Source organism: Epinephelus lanceolatus, chromosome 10 (genome assembly GCF_041903045.1).
Source record: "Epinephelus lanceolatus isolate andai-2023 chromosome 10, ASM4190304v1, whole genome shotgun sequence".
NCBI lineage: Eukaryota > Metazoa > Chordata > Actinopteri > Perciformes > Serranidae > Epinephelus > Epinephelus lanceolatus.
Genome location: NC_135743.1, coordinates 2,755,578 through 2,779,065, shown reverse-complemented (window position 1 = coordinate 2,779,065; position 23,488 = coordinate 2,755,578). Strand labels below are relative to the sequence as shown.

The following is a 23,488-nucleotide window of genomic DNA, read 5'->3' as shown; positions in this document are numbered from 1 at the left end:
GCTACAGTTGTTAACCTTTAGCTCTCGTTACACATTTTCTCTTCATCTCTAAAAACTCGGATCTTGACACATTTTATTTTGTTTATTGTCAGACTGTCTTTTAGATGAGGTACTCTTCCTTTTCTGGGTTCCTTTGCAGCTGGAACAGCAACTTTGAGCTGCCTACCCAGCTTTAAGATGAGACTTTACTGATCCCTGTGGAGAAATCCACGAACTACCCGGCAGTTTGTAAAGTAATTAAAATCTAAATCTACTTTTGAGAGCTTCATATTGTGCTCACACATGATGGATATCCCTGATGAAGCTGTGTTTAGTCAAACTAACACAAATGAAGCATCACTCCAGTAGAAACACTGGTTGTAGTGGACTAAATGGGAACTTTGAGACGACAGGATGAGCTCGTGTCTACATGCTGACAGTTAATTCTCTTCTGAATGAAGGACAAACAGCTGATGATCTCCATCATGTGTTGATCGGCGTTACAGACGCTTCTTCTTCTGCTGGTTAAACTCCGCTTCTCTCTCTGAGCTTTAATGAACCTTTTTCACACATGAGAAACATCGCTTCCTCATCCGTCTGTTAAAGTGTCGGCTTTTTGTCATTTACAACATTTTCAGACACAGAAAGGGAGCGTTGAGTTAAAATGTTGTGACAGTGAGGAAGAAGGCAGTTTTTTCTTCTCTCAGCATCACTGACGGAGTTTAAACTTATTTTGCTGTTGAAGATTAATTAATGAGGATCAGCGTGACTCAGACTCTGTCATCACAAAGGTTTAAAACAGACTCGGTTTAAAACGGAGAGCAAACCTTTTGTTTTAATCGGGTCAGTGAAACAACAGGAGGATTTGTTTATTCACATGATGGAAGTCTTGTGTACTTGTTTTGTCGTGTAACTTTGTTCATGATTATAAAACACTTTGTCCTGAAAACACACACAAGCATCAGCCTGTGTGTGATGACATGAAGGTGTCTCGTGAGGTGATTCCTCTGAGGTCGGAGCAGCTGTGTGACCCAGCTGATGAATCTTCCAGCTGATGGATGTCGTCTCTGTCGGCCTGTTTGCACCTGGACTTTCTGTTTTTAGCCGCTGAGTGAACACAGGAGAGCTGGCTGAGGCTGCTGCAAAGCACGCTGGGAACAAGGTTGTTGATTTACTTAAAGTTTTTGCTCAGTCGTGTTGCAGTCCAGAGGAATCTTTTATTTAACGAGATGTTTGTGGGTCAGAAGGAAACTTTTTTAAAGGTTGCTTCCTGTTAGTCAGGCGAGTCGTGTTGCTGTATCGAAGTGTCGACACACTGGAAATCAGCTCCAGTGTTTGTACCTGAAATTGATTGGTCACTTCTGGCACACCATTCATCACAAACTATTTTACAGTTTTTCTCGATTGTCAACACACGTTTCTCAATACAATAACGGCTTTCTCAATACTGCACACACAAAACTGAAAACTGCACACACAAAATGCTAAACCTGACACTCCCTTTGCAAGAAGACTCTTGCCATCAAATCTCTACATTGTGTTCACAAAATGGAACTCATGTTTTCATTTGCTACACACAGTCGTATTTTCCAATGACACATACCATTCATTGAGCACACACAACTAAGCTTTTGCTGCACACTACCAAGCATTTACAGCACATTGTAGTGCAAAATTGAAAACACTATTGTAAAATGGAACACACCATATGAATGACAATGACTCTGGAAAATAAGATATTTCTCCTTTTGTAAAAATGACTCAGTGTAGCCTACTTTTTTCATAAAACAAACTTACTGTAAAACAGCACACAAATATGCAGCCAAAAATGTCTTTTTATTGTACATGATTGAGGAATCATCATGATCAAGCATCATCATGCCTTCGGTTTCTGTCAGGCCAGAGGGCCTCGTCCACATCACAGGCGATGTTCTCCCTATCTAGACATCTCTGGAAGAACCGCCTTGAGTGGCGCATGAATCCCTGAATGGACTCGAGGCTGACGTCACCACAGGCTTCTTCCATGGCCTGGATGAGTGGGACCTGGGTCTGGGGGTTTCGCTCATACACCTTCCACCTCCAAGCAGAGAAGAACTCCTCTATGGGGTTGAGGAATGGAGAGTACGGCGGGAGGAATAACACCGTAAAATGTGGGTGGGCCTGGAACCACTGACGTACAAGCAGAGCCCGGTGGAAACTCACATTGTCCCAGATGACAACATAATTAATTCTTTGTGGATCATCAGTGTGATCTGGTGGAACAAGTTGTTCGTGGAGGTCATCAAGGAAGGCCAGCAGCAAGTCTGTGTTATAGGCACCAAGATGTACATGGCGGTGCAGGACACCATGGTGATTTATTGCTGCACACATGGTTATGTTCCCACCACGCTGGCCGGGGACCCCAACAATGGCCCACTGGCCTATGATATTTCTTCCCCTGCGCCTTCTCTTGGCCAGATTAAACCCAGCCTCATCTATGAAAATATATTCATATAGTTCATTCGCCGTATCAAGCTCCTGGATTCGCTGAAACAAAAACAGAGAGAATGCAAGTTACTGTATGGACAGAGAGGTCAAAAGACACTGTAGAAAAGGAAAACAAAATATATTGCTGTACATCACAGGTAGGCTACATTACCTGTATGTCAGTGCTTACTGTAATGTATGGGACTTACAAGCACAAAGTCGCGCCGTAGCTCCTTCACATGGTCTGTGTTTCTTTCGAAACGGGATCCTGTAGACCTGTTTCATAGCTAATGAATTCCTCTTGAGGACACGGTCCAGTGTAGACAGGCTGACATTCTGGATCGTATTAAAAGCTGCATTATCTGCTAGGATCTTCTGTTTAATTTGTCTTAGGGTAATTGCATTGTTTTCACGAACCACGTTCACAATTAGGGTCTCCTGCTCTGGTGTGAAAACACGTCTTTTTCCCCCACTGTGAGGTTGTCTTTCGGTCCTGCAAAATATAACTACTGTGAGCACACTGTATTATATTGAAATGCAGTATTGTATTACAGTACACAGTATATACAGTACACAATGTATACAGTACACAAATACATAGTACACAAATGCTGTATTGTTTTACAGTACACAAGACAAATAGATTTATAGTAAAGTATAAACTAGTACCTGTTCTCCATCCTGAATGTTCTTATGATGGCACCAACTGTGAATCGACTGAGATTGGGCTGGACCCTCAAACCAGCCTCCCTCATGCTCAAACCATGGTTCAGCACATGGTCTATCACAGTGGCCCGAATCTCATTAGATATAATGGTTCTCCTTCTTCTTACTCCTCCTCCTCTCTGTCCTCCTCCTCCTGCTCCTCTCTGTCCTCCTGCTCCTCCTGCTCCAATCTGTCCTCCTCCTCCTCCTCCTGCTCTCTGTCCTCCTCCTCCTCCTCCTGCACCTCTCTGTCTTCCTGCTCCTCTCTGTCCTCCTCCTCCTCCTCCTCTCTGTCCTCCTCCTGCTCCTCTCTGTTCTCCTGCTCCTTCTGCTCCTCTCTGTCCTCCTGCTCCTCTCTGTCCTCCTGCTCCTCCTGCTCCAATCTGTCCTCCTCCTCCTCCTCCTCCTCTCTGTCCTCCTCCTCCTCCTGCACCTCTCTGTCTTCCTGCTCCTCTCTGTCCTCCTCCTCCTCCTCCTCTCTGTCCTCCTCCTGCTCCTCTCTGTTCTCCTGCTCCTTCTGCTCCTCTCTGTCCTCCTGCTCCTCCTGCTCCAATCTGTCCTCCTCCTCCTCCTCCTCCTCCTCCTCTCTGTCCTCCTCCTCCTGCACCTCTCTGTCTTCCTGCTCCTCTCTGTCCTCCTCCTCCTCCTCTCTGTCCTCCTCCTGCTCCTCTCTGTCCTCCTGCTCCTCCTGCTCCAATCTGTCCTCCTCCTCCTCCTCCTCCTCTCTGTCCTCCTCCTCCTGCACCTCTCTGTCTTCCTGCTCCTCTCTGTTCTCCTGCTCCTTCTGCTCCTCTCTGTCCTCCTGCTCCTCTCTGTCCTCCTGCTCCTCCTGCTCCAATCTGTCTTCCTCCTCCTCCTCCTCTCTGTCCTCCTCCTCCTGCACCTCTCTGTCTTCCTGCTCCTCTCTGTCCTCCTCCTGCTCCTCTCTGTTCTCCTGCTCCTTCTGCTCCTCTCTGTCCTCCTGCTCCTCCTGCTCCAATCTGTCCTCCTCCTCCTGCTCCTCTCTGTCCTCCTCCTCCTGCTCCTCTCTGTCCTCCTCCTCCTGCTCCTCTCTGTCCTCCTCCTGCTCCTCTCTGTTCTCCTGCTCCTTCTGCTCCTCTCTGTCTTCCTCCTCCTTCTCTCTCTCCTCCTCCATGCCCTCCTTCTCCTCTCTCCTCCCCTCCTTGTCCTCTTTCTCCTTCTCCTTGTTCTCCTCCTTGTTCTCCTCCTCCTCCTCCTCTCACTCTTAGACTTCTCCTTCTCTGGTTGCTCTCTTCAAGGTTCTCCATTGTTCACCAAACACAGAGGAGGAGGCTCAAGGCACTTATATGCTGCAGTCCTGATTGCTAATTGCTCACCAGACCTGAATTTGTTGAGTTTTGAACACTTGTGTGTTGTAGGTTGATACCACTGAGTTGTCACATGAGAAGTGTGTGTAACAACAGAACATTGTGTGTAGTGTTTTGACAACAAGTTAATGTGCAATTGACTGCAGAGTGTATTGTAGGTTGAAGCTTTGAGCTTTTACATGAGAGGTGTGTGCAACAACTGCACATTGTGTGTAGTGTTTAGACAACAAGGTGATGTGCAATTGGCGTCAGAGTGTAAAGAAGGGAAGTCAGAGTCTAGGGGAGTCATAAGGGAGTGTGAAGTAGTGACAATTCGGGTCGAGCGAATGGTACGTGAAGTTAAGGTTGTGCAAATTGTGCCAAGGTTTAGATTTTTGTGTGTTAACAATCGTGAAAAACTGTAACTGCATGGTATGCAGGAGAACGTCTGAGCGCTCAGAGCAGCTGGTCCAACACTTTTAGTAAATGTCTGTTTAGGGCTCGTAGGTGTGTGTAGGAAGGTCAGGGGTCACTGAAACCATCAGGTGTCATAGATGAAAGCAGCACCTCTGGCTACTTTGACATGGTGACATGCCTTTGCAGAGGGATGGGTATTGTTTAGATTTTAGCGTGGTGTAAAATCACTCTGTCTCCCTCCAATTCTCTGGAAAATTCAGGTTCACTAGCTGCCCGGTGTGAGCGGAGACAGATGGTGAGTTGCTTTCAGATGTGTCTTTTCAAACCAAAACTCGATTTGAAATAAAGTTTACATCTCTCAAGTTGTGTTTCTGATAGATGAATTAAACAAAAATGACATGCAGTTTGGGGCTGTGCTGCGTAAAGAGCGCAGAGGAGGAGCTGTATGTGTCTGTTCTGTGGGACTCTTTAAGAATATTCAAAACTTACTTATAAAATAATTATAAGAATTATCACATGACCATTTTAAAAAGAAAGGAGGAGGAGAGAGGAGAGGAGACTCAGCCTGATTCTTGCAGCTGAGCGCTTTGTGTGCACACATTTTTTTTAAAGTTTTATTTTTTTTTGCACCAACACGCATGCAAAAAAATAATACTTAAGCCCTCTTTTCCACTAGACCACCTGCCTTGCAAAACGTCTGTGCACAGCACTGCTGGGAACAAAAATCAAATCAGTCTGGACAGAAAAAATGAAGTGAACTGAACTAAAACCACCAAAGCTACTGTGGCCTCTCAACATTTTACAAATATGAACCCTTTATGGTTTAATGATTCCTAATTCTGTACTCAGGAGTCAAGACTGAGCTCGTGTGCAGCTGGAGGTCTCTTTTAAAATGATGGTCTGTACTTTCTACAGCTTTGGGGATTTTCTTTTCTTTTCTTTTTTTTTGCTGCAGTTCTGCAAATTGAGAGACCGTGCTTTCAGAAAACTTTGGTCTACACCAGCATCTCACTAATTTATTTCATATTCAGCATCAACTGCAGCAGTGACGCACTGCTGATGTCCTGCCAGGCCCTTTGCTCCCCTGGACCCCTCAGTGCACTTCAGACAGGAAAAGACTGGAAACAAACTTCTTTTTTTCATTTAACCCGTCATGTTTAGACTCAAACTAACAGTTAATATATTTCCTAAACACTATGGTGTGTTAATCTGCAGCTTGATATGTCTCCTCCCTCTGTGCCATAGAGATCTGTTGTTGTTAAAACACTAAAGTTTGTTTTTTTATTTCAATCCCACATACACAAACATTCACCACAGCACCAAATGTGGATTCATCTGCTGCTACAAATAGTCCCCAGTAAAGTCACTATTTGCTCCTGTTTGTTTGATAAAAACTACAGTGGACAGCTGTTTTTAGGAAATCACTGATGAAGCTACATGTTTGCGTTTTTAAAGATTTACAGTAGGAACCAATGAGCTTGGAGCTGCCTTACACATTAAACCCACTCACTGATGGATGTGAGTGTTTACAGCTCTGATGTCCTGTGAATTCATCACAAACAGTCTGTCAGTGAGCTGCTGTGATCTGCTGCTGCGTGATCGATCGCTGTGCTCAAAGCTCGGAAACTTTACAGCGTCTCCTCGCCCACCTGCCCCCCGCTGACACCCGCTGACACCCGCTGACACCCGCACATCCAACTTTATGTTGTGTCAAATGTGTGTGTTTGTGGGGGTGCTGATTTATTCACTTCCTGTGTGCAATCTTCTGCTCAGCGTGCAGGCGGAGCTTCAAGGCAGATCTCCTCCCAGTAAACAACAAAAGTTGTACAGAGCCACCGGCAAACACAGATCCATCTCCGTCAGTGTTAAACACCTGCTAAGACGCAATGCAGACTCCCGTCGAGCCGCCATCGACTCCCAGAGACCCACAGAGCCCGGAGGACACACTGAGGCAAACACCTTCATCTCCCCCTCCATCATCACCCCCGCCTCCCCCGTTAGCGTCTAATTGTGATGTTAAAACGGGAGAGTCAGAGGGAGGAGTGACGCCTCCCGCTGCTGCTGTAATAAAGCAGAGTGACAGCCTGCTGAGAGAGGTGCAAATTGTGATCTCCCCTTGGTTTCATCTGATTTATTTCACTCAGACGTTCACTTAGTGCAGCAGCAGCTTCTGTGAGCCGAACTCTGCAGACTGAAGTTCATCTGAGCAACAGGTGAGAACAGGTCAAAGCTCAGTCTGCTGAGAACAGACAACAAAATGTTCAGAGATGGAGGAAGCTTTCAGATCCTTTACTGCAGATAAACACTACGGATACCACACTGTGAAAAGTGTTTTGCTTCTAACTGAGGTTACATATCCCTGCTGCATTAATGTGTCATTTTAACTCCTTTACATCCTGTTGGGTAGTTTAATCTACAGCAATGCATCATGGTCTATAAGATCATCATATGTTTAAAATGTGTGTGGAGGAGGGCTTCAAGTTAAGTACAGGTAGCTCAGATTTGTAATTAAATACAGTAATTGGTTAAAGTTCAGGAGTCAGACAAACAGCTGCAGGCTGAACTGTTATAAACCTTTCTTCACTTCTAAACTATCAGCAGATTGTTGTGACAGTTCGTGCTTCAGGAGGCTGTTCAGTGCTTTTTTTTGGACTTTCAGTTGGCACCATCAGACCTGCAGCAAACATGACATTTATAAGTCATTTCAGTGTTTGACAACAACAAGAATTTTCCCATCAACCCCTCTGACACCTTGAAATGTTTCACTTTTTGTTTTGACACATCAAGGGAGCAGAGGGTCACAAATCTCTGCAGATACAAGAGAGAAACTGTCAGTTCAACGAGTCCAAACAGGAAGTGTCACGACCACAGAGTATGCTAACAGCTTTGACTCTCTGCTGAAGCCAGGAGGCTGCTGGGAGATCAAATCTACAGGCTGGATTTATAATTATTTCATTCAGTCGCCACTACGATCTGCACTGAGGGGGTTTCCTCTTCTTTCCGGTGTGAAGCTCTTTGCGGAGCCACGAGCGCCGACTCTCTGTTGCTATGCAACTAAAGTGAAGGCCTGTTTGAAGTGTGACACTCTGATTAAAGCTGAAATGTTCCTCAGTTTCTAAGCGAGAAGAGAAACACAAGCTGAGCTGTCAGCAGCTCCGACTCTGAGCTGTGAATCAGTCTGAAGGTTTCAACATGCAACCATAGAGAAGCTGCTGGAGGGTTGAACTAGACTTTGATTGGACATCAACCAACCATATACACTGACCAGAGAAGAAGAAATGTAGTTCCTTTTGGAGGCGAACAGACACTCTAACAGGAAGGCTTTTTTTGGCGGGACAATTTGCAATTGTGCATTGATATCTAACAAATAAGCGAATCAGCCCCCCATCAGTTAGCTTAGGTTTAAGAAAAGAGTCGTAGTTGGGCATTGTGATGTCACGTACTTGGTGTAAAGTTACATGCTTAACCTAGAGTTACGTAGGTTAGGTTTAGGAAAGTAAAGTTTGGTAGTAGTGTGGCGGCACAGCAAAATCAAGACAATCATTCATTTTGTGATAAAAGCACCAAATTTGGTCCAAATATAGATTAATACATGTTGACGACATCTGGATATCGGGGGTTCGCAGATTAGCATTCTGATGACCATGGTGGCAAAATCCAATATGGCTGCCACTTGAAAAGCATTGCGGCTAAAACTTTTGAACCAGATGAGCTACACATTCAAGCTTGGTGTCTACTTTATGTGTTTTGGGAAAGCGGCCATATTGGCAATATGCAAATTAGAGAGCATGAACATAAGATGATATTATTTTAAAATAAATCATAAATCTGAATATTTCAATGTGTTTCTAATGCTTAAAAATATAAAATAGACACCAAGTTTGCCAAAAGAAACGTATTTTATGTAACTGCCATCTTGGAAATATGCAAATTAGGGGTCCAGATGCATCCAATCATAAAAATAAGCATTCCAGTGTGTTTCTTATGATCAACAAAATAGACACCAAGCTTACATTTGTAGCTCATCTGGTTCAAAAGTTATAGCTGAAAAGTTTTTTAGGTGGCAGCCATATTGCACGCATCTCGCCCGCACAGTGGGCATAGATCATGAGCTATACCTGGGCAGGGTGAAGCCAGAGGAAACTCTGGTGGAGGCCAGTAGCGGTCCTGACGTGCAAATCGGTTTTCCGACCTGCGTATAGGTGCGAAAGACTAATCGAACCATCTCGTAGATGGTTCCCTCTGAAGTTCCCCTCAGGACAGCTGGCGCTCAGAGTCTCACAGTTTTATCTGGTAAAGTGAATGATTAGAGGTCTTGGGGCTGAAATGATCTCAACCTACAGTACAGGCCAAAAGTTTGGACACACCTTTTCATTCAATGCGTTTTCTTTATTTTCATGACTATTTACATTGTAGATTCTCACTGAAGGCATCAAAACTATGAATGAACACATGTGGAGTTATGTACTTAACAAAAAAAGGTGAAATAACTGAAAACATGTTTTATATTCTAGTTTCTTCAAAATAGCCACCCTTTGCTCTGATTACTGCTTTGCACACTCTTGGCATTCTCTCCATGAGCTTCAAGAGGTAGTCACCTGAAATGGTTTTCCAACAGTCTTGAAGGAGTTCCCAGAGGTGTTTAGCACTTGTTGGCCCCTTTGCCTTCACTCTGCGGTCCAGCTCACCCCAAACCATCTCGATTGGGTTCAGGTCCGGTGACTGTGGAGGCCAGGTCATCTGCCGCAGCACTCCATCACTCTCCTTCTTGGTCAAATAGCCCTTACACAGCCTGGAGGTGTGTTTGGGGTCATTGTCCTGTTGAAAAATAAATGATCGTCCAACTAAACGCAAACCGGATGGGATGGCATGTCGCTGCAGGATGCTGTGGTAGCCATGCTGGTTCAGTGTGCCTTCAATTTTGAATAAATCCCCAACAGTGTCACCAGCAAAACACCCCCACACCATCACACCTCCTCCTCCATGCTTCACAGTGGGAACCAGGTATGTGGAATCCATCCGTTCACCTTTTCTGCGTCTCACAAAGACACGGCGGTTGGAACCAAAGATCTCAAATTTGGACTCATCAGACCAAAGCACAGATTTCCACTGGTCTAATGTCCATTCCTTGTGTTTCTTGGCCCAAACAAATCTCTTCTGCTTGTTGCCTCTCCTTAGCAGTGGTTTCCTAGCAGCTATTTGACCATGAAGGCCTGATTGGCGCAGTCTCCTCTTAACAGTTGTTCTAGAGATGGGTCTGCTGCTAGAACTCTGTGTGGCATTCATCTGGTCTCTGATCTGAGCTGCTGTTAACTTGCGATTTCTGAGGCTGGTGACTCGGATGAACTTATCCTCAGAAGCAGAGGTGACTCTTGGTCTTCCTTTCCTGGGTCGGTCCTCATGTGTGCCAGTTTGGTTGTAGCGCTTGATGGTTTTTGCGACTCCACTTGGGGACACATTTAAAGTTTTTGCAATTTTCCAGACTGACTGACCTTCATTTCTTAAAGTAATGATGGCCACTGGTTTTTCTTTAGTTAGCTGATTGGTTCTTGCCATAATATGAATTTTAACAGTTGTCCAATAGGGCTGTCGGCTGTGTATTAACCTGACTTGTGCACAACACAACTGATGGTCCCAACCCCATTGATAAAGCAAGAAATTCCACTAATTAACCCTGATAAGGCACACCTGTGAAGTGGAAACCATTTCAGGTGACTACCTCTTGAAGCTCATGGAGAGAATGCCAAGAGTGTGCAAAGCAGTAATCAGAGCAAAGGGTGGCTATTTTGAAGAAACTAGAATATAAAACATGTTTTCAGTTATTTCACCTTTTTTTGTTAAGTACATAACTCCACATGTGTTCATTCATAGTTTTGATGCCTTCAGTGAGAATCTACAATGTAAATAGTCATGAAAATAAAGAAAACGCATTGAATGAGAAGGTGTGTCCAAACTTTTGGCCTGTACTGTATGCTCGCTGGCTTGGAGCCGGGCATGGAATGTGAGCCGCCTAGTGGGACACTTTTGGTAAGCAGAACTAGCGCTGCAGGATGAACTGAAGTAAAGTTATATAGGTTTGGATTGGGGAAAGAATCATGGTTGATCATTGTTACATTACATTTAACGTTAAGTCACGCACTTCACGTAATGTGACGACATACCTTAAAATAACTCAAAGCTCCCTTTGGTTTCACACGTGACACTAACAGTGGTCTCCTGGGGGGAAGTCGTTTGTTCAACCTGCCTCCTTATGTGGACTTTTGCTCTTTATGCTACTTCCTTCTTTACTCCCATCAGCACATTTGTCAAGTGACCACAGCCTTCACGATCACGTGGGTTATATACGAATTCTGGTGCATTACTTTTTGTAGGTAAACATACAAACAGAATTGATGTCCAACATGTTGCAGAGCCTAAAGGGCAACACACTCTGGTCAGTGAACCCCCAAACTTTCTTTTGTGGAGAAGTACAAAAAGTCAGTGTGATTGTTGTCGCTGCAGATTTCTGGCCAGATGAGGAAATAGAAAATGAAACAGAGCAGGAGAAGTGAGCATGAGTATTTATGTGAAATATCTGCACACAAATTTATTGCATCAGAACTTTGGTTTAGGGTTCCAACTTTTATGCAGAGTGCATTTATGTCCCATTTCTACCCAAAGCACTTTTCAAAGTCATTAACATCCTGGGATGGCCCACCATCAACAGACTGAACTGCCGACCTTGTGACTAATGGACGACCTGCTTCCTCTCACGGGTCTCAGGGTTTACAGCTTTGATTCATTCAAATAAATCACATTATATTTCATAGGCTGGTGTTAAATTCTTGCTGAAGAAAAGCCAATATGCTCCATATTTTTTAATTAGACTAACTCATCTCTGAGACTCTCTGTATTAAAGCTTCCTCAGTCAGCTGTGATCTGAATGGATGTGCTTTGAATGGCTTTGACTAAATGCTTTTATCTTGAGAGATTTCCTGTTTAGATAAAACAAAACTACAAAATAGCACCATATTCGTCTTATTAAAGGAGCAGCGCCCTCTGATGCTGTATTTATCTGCTGGCTGTTATCAGGAGAACAGATTATCTAAATTGTGTTGGAGCGGAAATCTCTTTGATCTCTGTTTCTTTCACTCACTTTGTCAATCAGAGCTGCAGCAGGCAACATTTATGGAAACTCTGTGTGTGTGTATGTGTGTGTGTGTGTGTGTGTGTGTGTGAGTTGTACCTGTGTGTGAGGCGGACGTAACGAGGTCGACGAGGCCTGGAGCAGCTCCGTGACTGATGACTGATGTTCTGTCAGCATCAACCTGAACTCTGTTTCCCTGAAAGCATCAAACATGAAAGAAAGTGCCACAAAGAGCAGCTGTGACTGAGAGGATTCATTAATTAATAATGTTACCTGAAATAAATCTGTGTGAAGACAATGATTAGCTGCTAAATTTACAGTTTTATCCCAACAATAACGCTACACACAGCAAACATGGTTCTGGTTAATCATACTGCAGTTTTACAAAAGTAAGCTTTTATAGCTCGACCTGGCTCTGACCTGGACCCCACCACAGCACACGGGGGTGTCTAACCACGACTTTACCATTAAAACTCACACAAGTAACAAGAAATTAATTAAAAAAGAAGTATCATTCATTACAAAACAGCCCAAACCATAAATTACCATAGGTCACTAAACACACTACAAATAAAAAATAATCAGTCTGCTGAAAGAGCAACAAACACCCCTTCCTGTTTTACCACTTGGTCTCTCCCAGGACCTTCAGGTGACTGTTCACACACCTGACTCATTAACATCCTGCAGAGGACTGCTGACAGCACAGGTGAGGTTATATGTTGAATAATGAAAGCAACATCATGCAGAAACCAAACCGACCAAACCAAATGTCTGCAAACCACCACACGGATTATTAACGTTACACATGTAAATACAAAATGTAGAAAAACACAAACAGACTACACACCAACATTTTACTATTACTACGGTGGTTTTAACTGTATTTATAAATGGCAGTGTTGCCAAGCGACTTTGGGCTTGTTTTTCTGTAAAGTCGCTTACAAATATTGGTAGTCGCGGGTTTTTTTGGGCTTATCTCTAAAGCGTAGTTGCTTATTTGGGCTTGTTCCCAGCTCCATAATAAGTTGTCAAGCAGATATTTTTGATATGTTATTTAAACGTAGGATAGTTTGTCTTGCCTGTTCCCTCTGTCCCTCCCCTTTCCCCATACACACAGGAGACAGCAGAGTTTTTTCCCACCCGCATCCTGCTTCTAATTGGCTCTGACCCTGATGGCAACGAGTACTAGCCAATCAGAGGCAGAGCAGGGTAATGTGTTTTTTTTTCTGGTTAGGAAAACATCAGTCCTGTAACTAAAAGAAAAAAGTTAGATGAGTGCATAAAAAGCAATAATAAATAAAGAATTTGTGAATTCAGGATGATATTTATTTGTGTGTGCAAATTTTAATTATCAGAGGTTTACTGTGTATATAATGTACTTGGTACATCAGTCTATATTTGATATCCCATCTGTTTTCTAATGTTAAATAATGTTCAAAGGTGGTTTAACTCCCTCTTGTGGTCATTGTCCTGAAGCTCTATGATGAACTGTTAGCTAATCTGAACCAAGGTGGTTTAGCTGCTAATTGTTGGCTAACCCAACATTAAATCACAGGAGTTTCTGAGCAAACTGTTGGCTAACCTAATGTTAAACCAAAGGGGTTTAGCTGCTAACAATTGTTAGCAAAACTGAGAGAACACATTTAAGCTGTTAAACTGAACAATTTTATCAAAATGTATTTGTTTTACAGCTGCTGAACTGTTAGCTAACCTAAATCAAAGTCATTTAGCTGCTAAACTGGACCTACTGAAGGTTTGCTAACGGCTTTATTGTACCATTAATAAATAAATATCACACCATATTCTATTTCCTTCAAGTATAAAATGTAACACACTCTTATCAAACCTTATGTCACTCAGCAGTTTAAGCTGTTTAACTAAACCTGCTAAAGGTTTTCTAACAACACGCTCATTTTAGTTTCTAGAGACTATGCAAAAACACAGTGCGGGATGTTGGAGGCAGAGAGGACGACAGATGATTATTTGAAGGCAGTGAGTGGGTCATATTTCAGCAGTCTGCCTGGTGCTTTGTTCAGAAAGTTAAGATGGACGTGGAAAGCAGCACTGTGCTAATAAACCTGAGCCTCCACTTCACCTGCTGATCCTGCTCACCAATTTAACAAGAGAAGATGAGAGGCAGCGCTCACTCAGCGAGGAGCAGATGATTAACCTCCTCTCTCTGGGGGAGGTGGAGGTGAAGGTGGAGAGGACAGAGGTTTGATACCCACACTGCTCCACCATTCGTCTTTTAGCATTGTGCAGCCTGTCCTTCAGTGTGGATGTGAGGATGACTCAGAAACAGACACTTAACAGCCGCTTCACTCTGAAAACTCCAGGTTCATTTCAGTGTGGACGTGTGCACATCCTAGTTTAACCCACTGTGTGAAGCCTAATCCTGCAGAGGTGTGTGCAAAAACCTCTTCAGATCTACGCAGGGTGTAGTTTTGTTATTGTAATACGCTGAAACGAATGTATTTAACTGACCAAAAATCCTTAAAATTAAAAAGAAAAGTGCACTTCTCGTGCAAATGGAGGACATTTGCATTTTCCATTAAAAAAAAAAGGTTAAAGTGTTATTTTTAGCAGTTGTAGGGATGGCAGGGTAATTGGTTGTTCACCACTTTGGTCCAGACTGACATGTTAACAACTATTATCAGCTACTGTCATCATAAAAACAGCTCTACAACTTCTCCTGTATTTGACCGGTCTATAATTTCCTCATAATTTCACTCAGCTTTCCTGGCAAGATATATTTTAGTGCTAATTTCAGGGAAAACAAAGCAGTAATTTAAGTCAGTCAGTTTTGTGAAGTTTGGAAGCAGTTGTTTTTTCCATTTAAACCCAGTCAGTATTCTTTTATTATTTAAACTATTTTCTTGAATTAAATGCCTGCCTGTAGATAAATTACACATTTCTGCACGTTTAGCAGCTTACAATAAAAGACTCTTAATTAACTGGAATACGGACTGAATATAGTCCCCCTTTTCATATTATTTGCTTAAAATTCCTTTCCAGGATCAGTCATTTGAATTTACAGTCACAAAACCATTTGGGACTCTTATAACATGCCATCATTTTGAGTCAATCCAAGTCAACCCCACGTCCGTGCTCCCCAGTGTGGACGTGTGTCAGCCATATGTTTAGGAGTTAACTTTGTAGTTAGGGAAATCTCTGCTGACTTCTCTCTGCATGGCGAATAAAATATTGTTTTGTGAATTCTTCCCATGTGATTAGTTTTTTTTTTGGTGTTCTCTGTACAAACGTTGACTTCCTGTCTGTCCTGGCAGAGAGAACCGTCCTGTGATATAAAGTGTTTTCCCTGATCCAGTTAAACCCTCTAAGAACAGAGGGTGCCTTATGATGTACAGACTGTAAATCCTTTTGAGATTAATACACTTCATTTGACTTTTGGTGCATGGCTGGCGTGTGTTACCTCCCTCCATCTACAGTACGAGATGGTACCATGATTTTAAGTTTAAGATTTAAAGAGTTGTACTGCAACTTGTTTGGAAGTGAAAGTAGAAAGCTGGTCTCTCTCTTGTTTGAACTCTGACCTCCGCCTCCTCCAGGAAGGTGTTGAAGCAGATTCCTCTGGGTGACCTTCGACCTGACGAGACGGTCCGAGCAACGCAGGAAGCCCAGCTGCTGTCTCAGCTGCACCACCCGGCCATCCTCACCTTCTACCACAGCTTCCTGGAGAGAGACGCTTTCTGCATCGTCACTGAGTACTGCCAGGTAACACCAACACTTCTGTCAGACCATCACCTGGTGATCGACCTTGAGTCTTCATCTGAATATTTTTTGGGATTGTTTGGGTTGCACTGTTTCTGATGCCAACGCTATATTGGTTCATTACTTTGAGAAATCTACAAAACCCTTTTTTATTCTACAAAATGAACTCATCAAAATCCATCAGTGGCCTCTTTTACTGTTCAAGGCAGGAATGTTGCGCTGTTATTCTGCCTTGCTGTTCTGTGTAAAAGGTATGATTGTGGAATGGGGGCACAGATTAGTCTCGCCTTTAAGTCCGCAGCTGAGGTAGTGACTGCATCCAACTGACACTGGGCTGCCAACTCTCACGCATTGGCCGTGAGACACACACATTTGACTGGCTTCACATACTCTCACGCCACACCCCTGATTTCTCACGCTGAAGTGTCCGTCTGAGCCAAAACAAAAATAAGTCCCTGTTTCAATGCGCAATACACCTCCCGACCGCTACATTGGATGTTGGTGCCACTGTGGCCCAATTGACACCGGGATTGCACTCAGAAGAAGAAGAAGAAGGAGAAGAAGAATAATAAGAAGACTGATTTCCCCCGCTCTTTTCAGGTATGTATGTAAGTGTTTGTGCTCTTAAACTTTAAGTAACGTTTGCATATTTGTTTTTTGTGTGTTGTGAGATCATTTAAAGGCATTTCGAGAGCTTTGTACATATTATTTTGAGGTTTCAGTGCAGCTGTAAAAGTATACTGTAGGTTGATGCCTAATTAATTTTGTCTGTTTTATCTATACAAAACCATTCCTCTATGCTGCTTTATAATTGTATATTAATTACTGTATATATAGTAGTATATACAAATTAGAATAATTTGTTATGTATGTATAAAGCATCATATACAGTAGGTGCGTACATTTTGTTTTAGACAAAATTAATGATCAAACTTTACTCATCTTTCAAAGGAATGTGAGATTTTTTTTCTTGTTCTTGGTCCATTCTTCATAGCTGACAGGGTTAAGTCTGTTCATGAGGCTTGCCACCATTGCAAAGCTGGTCCTGGTGTTACCCCACTCCAATGCAGATGCAGAGAGAGAGAGAGACTAAAACCAGGAACAGCCTGGCTCTGGATGGAACCCTGTCATCAATAATGACAATAAAGATGGCTGGCCTGGAGTCCTGCTTCACGTGGGAGCCCTCCCCAGAAATCATCAAGGCCTCAAAAAAGGCCGCAAGCAAGTACAACAAAGCACACTGATCTTAAGGACTTTGACAGTAGCCTCCCTATTTTGGGAATTGTTTATATAAATGGTTAAACTTTAATTTTATTAAATGACACAATGACATCAGACGAACTGAGGTATTCCAGGGGCCGTATTCACAAAGCCTTCTCGCACTAAGAGTCACTCCTAGTGATGAAATTCTAAGAAAATTCTTAGAATTGTGATGTTTTCCCAGAATTTCCCCTTAAAGTTAAGAGTAGGTAGATAAAAGTAATTCACAAACCATCTTAACCCTTAAAAGAGCTCCTAAGGTGAAAAACTGTTAGGAGCAGGGAGGAGGACTTTTAAGAGACTTAAGAGTTTCCTGAGCTGAGGAGAAAATGGCAGAAACACAAAGAGGTCAGAGAAACGCTCTCTAAACACTGAACGACAGTGAATAAATAGATTAGATTTGTGCAGGGAGAATATCTGTAGTCGATCTAATTAGGGATATGCACGCCTTTCCCACCCAACACAGTATCATCATAATGGCAGAAATAAAATGATCACAATATTAAGATACTTGAAAAACTGAAAAAATGCAGCAGTGCATCAGTGATGACTTAGGTCTGTCTCAACCTTCCATCAGCAGTGATCACACTAACACTTTCACAGTCTGCAGTTCATGTCATCTCCACTGGGTGTCCTCACCCCTTGCAGGCTCACAGACGGGCCTGTCTGTGACAGCCAATCACATCTGTTAAAGGAATGCATCACACCTAGCAACGGTTCAACCACACCTCCTCACTGAGGTAAAAGCTGCTGTGTCTTCCTCGCTCAGAGTTGCTTTGATAACTTAGCTAAATCCCTCCTAAGCCAGGACTCCTTGCTAAAGTTTTTAGGCTAAGTTAGGAGCTCTCTGAGAGGATATTCAGAATGTTTGTGAGTACGGCCCCAGGTGTCCTCTCCCTGTAGCATTTTCCAGCTCCTGCTGGGGGATCCAGAGGCATGGCCGAGCCAGATGATTTATATAATCTCTCCAGCGTGTTATGGGTTGACCCGAGGGTCTCCTACCAGTCGGATGTGCCAGGAAAACCTAAATCGAAAGCTTTGTCCTTCAGCTCAGCTCCCTCTTCCCCTCAGTGGCCCTGATTCCTGCTGACACCGCACCGATCCACCTGCAAATCTCACGCTCCATGTTACCCTCAGTCATGAACAAGCCCCTGAGATACTTGAACTCCTTCACGCGGGGCAGCGCTGCTCACATGCAGGCTGCACAAATGGTCTGATGTACACAGGTATTTGTTTTGATGAGTGAAATGTGTCTAAACTAAAGGGTATCTTTTGATCAGGACACTATTTCCCAACGTTTTGTATCTGACTCATGGAGACAAAAGTTTTTGCAGCCAGTCAGCTCAGATTGCATAATAACTGACTTTTCTGTTAAAGAGTTAAAGATCCTTTTTGTACTTCTTTTACTGTTTATTTGAATTGAGTTTAGTGGATTTGCTGATCGCAATTTTGGGGCTGTTTCTGGTTAAACAAAGAGGATCTTACTGCTTAATATAAAGGTCTATCCCTGTACGGACCCTTTCCATGTTTTCAGACACCTACAATAACAACCTGAGCCCGTCAGTGGCATAAAAGTACTTTTAGTAGACATAGGTTGATGTGCACATTGCCCTATTGCAGCCTGTTGTTACTCAATACTGGAACACTTTCAAAAAATATTGGCCCATTAGTCACTTGAGGCATTTTCAGACTGAAGGAACGTTTTCATAGCTCTCAGAACCCCTTTTTTTTTGGTTATGTTTGCACCGCAAGACCTAGAAACCATCATTTTAAGAGACTTTTAGTTCCTGTTTCCGAGTATGTACTCTCACAGCATAAGAGGAGCCATGAGTCACACAAGTGTAGAGTAATTGGTCCAGACGACATGAGTGTACATTGACTGGTCAAACACAGCTGACGCAGCACTGGCAACTGGCATTTAAAGAAACCTCTTAGCCGTGTAAACAACAGACAACACAAAACACACACAACAGCTTGTGACAAAAAAAAGTGGAAGACAGACAGACAGACAGACAGACAGACAGAGTGACAGAGAAGTCGAGGCTTTACTGAGGAAATATGCAGCGGGGCAAATACAAAGTGATTTTGACTCGTCAAAGTGAAAATGATGTTGCTATACCAACTGCTGGCAAGCTTACAGTCCGTCACTTTAGTGTTTTGGATGTGAAAGCATTCAGAGAAAAAGCCCTTGATGGTATTTAGTTCTCGTGGGAGCTCCCAGTGGACGGTTCCTCTCAGAGAGTCCCCACAACTGTTCAGTGTGAAAATGCTTTTAGAGACAGAACATGGGAAAATAGCGTTCAGGAAAAAAAGAATAACATAGAATAAAAACAAAGTTACCCATTAATACAAAAGGAAATTATCTAATGTTAGTAATTACATACTGCAAGTTATAAATTTGGCGAATCAGAACTCTTGTTTAATGAAAACACTGAGACTGAACCAGAGCACAGACCCTTTTACACTGCCTCTTCGGGTCGGGAATTTCATGCCGTTATTCCGCCTTGCCCCATCATGGAATGGGGCACAGAGTTGTCTCGCCTTTAACACCAAAATGACGTCTGTGTAAAAAGGACAGCCAGCAGGACGGGACCATGGGCAGGATATGTGTGTGACTGGAGAATGTCCACAAAATGGAAAAACAATGAGGTCAGAGGACTCCTTCGCCTCCGAGTAGAGGACAAGATCAGCCGTCATATTAGAGAGATGGTAGATTGCTATTAATGTTATGCAATTGTTATTGTTTAGATAGAGCTGCCGACGTGTACGTTTCCAGTCACAGTGAAGTGGAGCTACAGTCCCAGTTGGGCGAGGACATCTAACTGGCCTACTGTCCTTGTCCCAGTATACAAGCACGGGAGGGGAATCCATTTATTGAGCCAAGTATGTGCGACTCCTCTACGATAGGTGGAGATATGCCCCCTTTCAGCTTGTTAGTATTGGACCTTTTTCCTGTTGACCTATTACGTCACAGACCAAACAATGGACAAACAAGTTAGCTACGGTTAGCTAGCAGCTAACTGCTACCATGGTGGACAACTTTACAGCTCTGTACATTTGGTGCGTCCAAAAAGTCACGGCTCTGGATGTAGATTTCTCCATGTTGTTACCGGCTTCTTCTTCTCTTACACATTTAATGCTATTGGACTTCCGGGTCAAAGCCCGGGGCGGAAACTGTGGAGCATGCTCAGAGCGCCTCGGCCAGTTTGGGTCTGATTGACTGTATACATGCAGGAGTCACATGATCTGGGTGTGTTAGTCCCACTGTGACACATTCACTGCAGGACCATTTCACTCACACTGACATGTTCACAGGGGTTTTAAAATTCTGACACAATAAATCCATTTGCCATTGCAGTGCTGTCTAATATCACACAGTAATGCTGCTGGTGTTTAGCTCTGTTTAAAAATGCAAAGGCAATATAAAGAAGAGACTTCCTGGCGGCAGTATAGCGGCATCTTTGTGTAAAAAGGGCGAGGAAAACAAAACTAGGACCTAAAAGAGGCTGAAAATCTGCAGATTCACAGCAGAGTGTATCAGTGTCTCTGCCTCTCCGCTCACTGTTGCTTCTTCTCACCTCATTTTTTCAAATCTATCATCTGTGAGGTGAAAGAGAAAATGAAGCAATAATGTGAAATTGAGTCTCTCCCCTCCCCCTCCATCTTTCTCTGTGTTTTCATCTTTTCATTACTTTTCTTTTCATCTCGGCTTTCTTGATTACAGTAGGTACTGTCTCCTTTCTCTCTCCTCTCTCCTCCACACTAATGAATCTCACGCTGCCTTCATCTCCACTCTCATATTTCGCTCTCCCTCCCACACACGGTGTTTTCTCCTCGTACACGTCACTCTGTGGTGATCCCCCCCTCGTTATCAGCTGTCCTCCCCCTGCAGCTCAATGACACTCTGCAGCTCCAGCATCGCCCGAGGCTTTAATTCCCCCTCTGAGCTTCACTCATTTCTCTGCTGGTTAACTTGTTTTTATCTTTTATTGCATTTGTGCATCAGTATAAATACAAACAGACAGGAAGCGACATCAGCTCTGAGGATTCATTTCTCACCAAGAACAGCTGATTCTTCATAGTTTGATTTTAAAAGAGGGAAACACACACACACACACACACACACTGAAACATGTACTCTGTCCAATCAAAGCTCTCATGCACTCGGAGACCCTCAGAGCTATTGTTTCTGATCAGACCATTACCCACAATCCCCTGCGGAGCTGTGGAGGACTCCAGGCTTTCACTGCAGCCCATTAGAGAAGAAACTGAATAAAGAAATTGAGCCTGGTTATGAAACAGAAAATGCATGCATGCCTTTTATTCACATGGAAGATTTTAAACTGTATTTACAGAGATGTGAGAACACACCGTACCTGATCCATCTACACATCAGACCTCACTCACATTAATGCTAATAATAAAAAATCCACCTTCGGATCAAAACCTTTCTCAGCAGTGTGTTATGTGTCTCACGTCAGATGGTTTGAAAAGGGCGGCCGGATTTAGAAAGACATTCGAACACCATTGTTTATTTAATACTCGTGGTCTTCAGCAGCCTTCACTGTGCTGATCTCAAATGTGCCCCAACGTCTGCTTTCAAATCCAAATTAAAAACAGTTGTTCTCCTGTTCCTTCGATCAGTTTCTCCGCTGCACTTTTATTTCCTCTGTTGCATCTGGGGCTGCTTACAACTTATAACCTCTGTGTAAATGTATTTCTGGTCTTTTCCCCCTTGCTTTCCTATTCATACTAATCACATTTTATTTATTTATAATGAGTCTAATTGTGAAACTAGAGAAGTGCACAGGCAGATCTTCACCAGGAGGCCGCCCGAGCTGATCACGGCCACTCTCCGCTGTTCTTAAGACGCACCACAGCTCGTTTCAAAAGCGTCCCAAAAGCTATTAAAAATACACGCCACATCTATTTTTGACAGAGCAGGTCGAGTTTACAGTACTGTATGTGAAATATAGATAAAATATAATTATGAGGATGAATGTATGTGTGTGTTGTTCATATCTGGACTTTAATGGTACTAACTTTCTCTGTAGGCTGCAGCACAAGAAAGAAGGATGTAACAACAATTAAAACTGACAAAAAAAACTAAGCATTTACTACACAGCATGCTGACTTAACTACTGATGGTAGAGGCACAAAAGTAGGCAGCTTAAACACTCTGGTAGCGATGGACAATATTGGATTTCATACCGATATCCAATATGCTGATATATATATATTCATTTGGCCGATACTGATATCGATATATCCACTATTTCCCACCTAATTTCAGTGATCATCAAGTCTCTTCTGTAGTGACATTAACATCATATTATACAAGCATACTCTTATCGTGACGGCCCACCAGCAGATGGAGACATGAAGTACAACTCTGTATATATGAAGAATTAATCTGCAGATGCTCTGGCTGAAAATGAGACCAAAGTTTTCCATGCATGTCAGTTTTTGAACCATGACGAACGCCAACATGTGTCCTGCAACAGATTGTAAAGTTTGTTGCTGAGACGATATTTGGAAAACTTTGGACTGTGAGAGGTCCTTGAACATACAGTCACACACGTGCACACAAATTTGAGGCTAATTGGTCCAGTAGTTTGCAAGATTAGCAGCAGACACTCACACACTTACACATGATCAAACACATGAACCCCTCCAGGCTTACGATTGGCGTAGATCATAAATTTCATTTAATTTGAGTTAAGACTGGGCTATACATCAATATTTTATCGACATCATGATATGATATGGATATCGTAATATCTAAAGTGTTTTCTTTTCTTGGTTTTAAAGGCTGCATCGTAGTAAAGTGATCTAATTTTCTGAACTTACCAGACTGCTCTAACTAACTTGGCGAACACATTTAGCATTTAGCAGTAGGAAACAAATCAAACAACTCCTGCAGTATAATCCAACTCTCATTTATCCGATCGTATGCTCAGTACTTCCCAAACCCGAGTTTTAACGGGTCCATGTCATTGGTCCGACAGCCCATTGGTCCGACGTCTCGTTGTTCCAATATGTGATTATACTAGGCTATACTGTATTTGTGAACCATAGAGGATCAGCAAACGCAACAAAAGTAGGCTACTGGTCGAGATACAAGTGTCATAGAGAGAAGAGAATGAAACACCATAACCTCCTGTTATTAAAGGGAAATTAATAACAAGAGGTCCTAAATTTGTTTCAAGTGACTAGTGACATAGAAATAATAGTTAACATGTTAGCCGTTAGCCTAGATACAGCCGGGGCGCATAGTAGCGTCAGACCTGTTAAAACGTAAGTGAACGGGCAACCTTCAAGTGCAAAGTTAGTCCACTAAACAAGCTTTTTTTCCACAAAGACCGCCTCATATCGTTAGGATAAATGTCAGAGAACATATAGAAAACGACATGTAAACGTGTTGTCTTACCTTACCGGTGTGCTGCCATGTTTGTTTACCATTTAGCTCTGCTTTCCAAAGCGCGGCCGAAATCTT

The 23,488-nt window shown here is 43.0% G+C and overlaps 1 protein-coding gene and 1 pseudogene across 2 annotated transcripts in view; one reads left to right on the top strand and one right to left on the bottom strand.

Annotated features, from left to right (window-relative positions):
* nek11 (NIMA-related kinase 11) overlaps nucleotides 1-23,488 on the top strand; it is a 119,432-nt gene that overhangs the window by 10,870 nt on the left and 85,074 nt on the right. The window contains exon 3 of the mRNA XM_078171275.1: nucleotides 15,570-15,735. Within this exon, the coding sequence (XP_078027401.1) occupies nucleotides 15,570-15,735 (166 nt within the window). The remainder of the gene's footprint in view (nucleotides 1-15,569; nucleotides 15,736-23,488) is intronic.
* On the bottom strand, nucleotides 1,422-3,515 carry LOC117265599 (uncharacterized; annotated as a pseudogene). The gene is made up of 3 exons (XR_013492112.1): nucleotides 3,115-3,515; nucleotides 2,651-2,938; nucleotides 1,422-2,078 (listed from the first exon to the last, which is right to left on the bottom strand). The product of XR_013492112.1 is annotated as an uncharacterized LOC117265599 (transcript).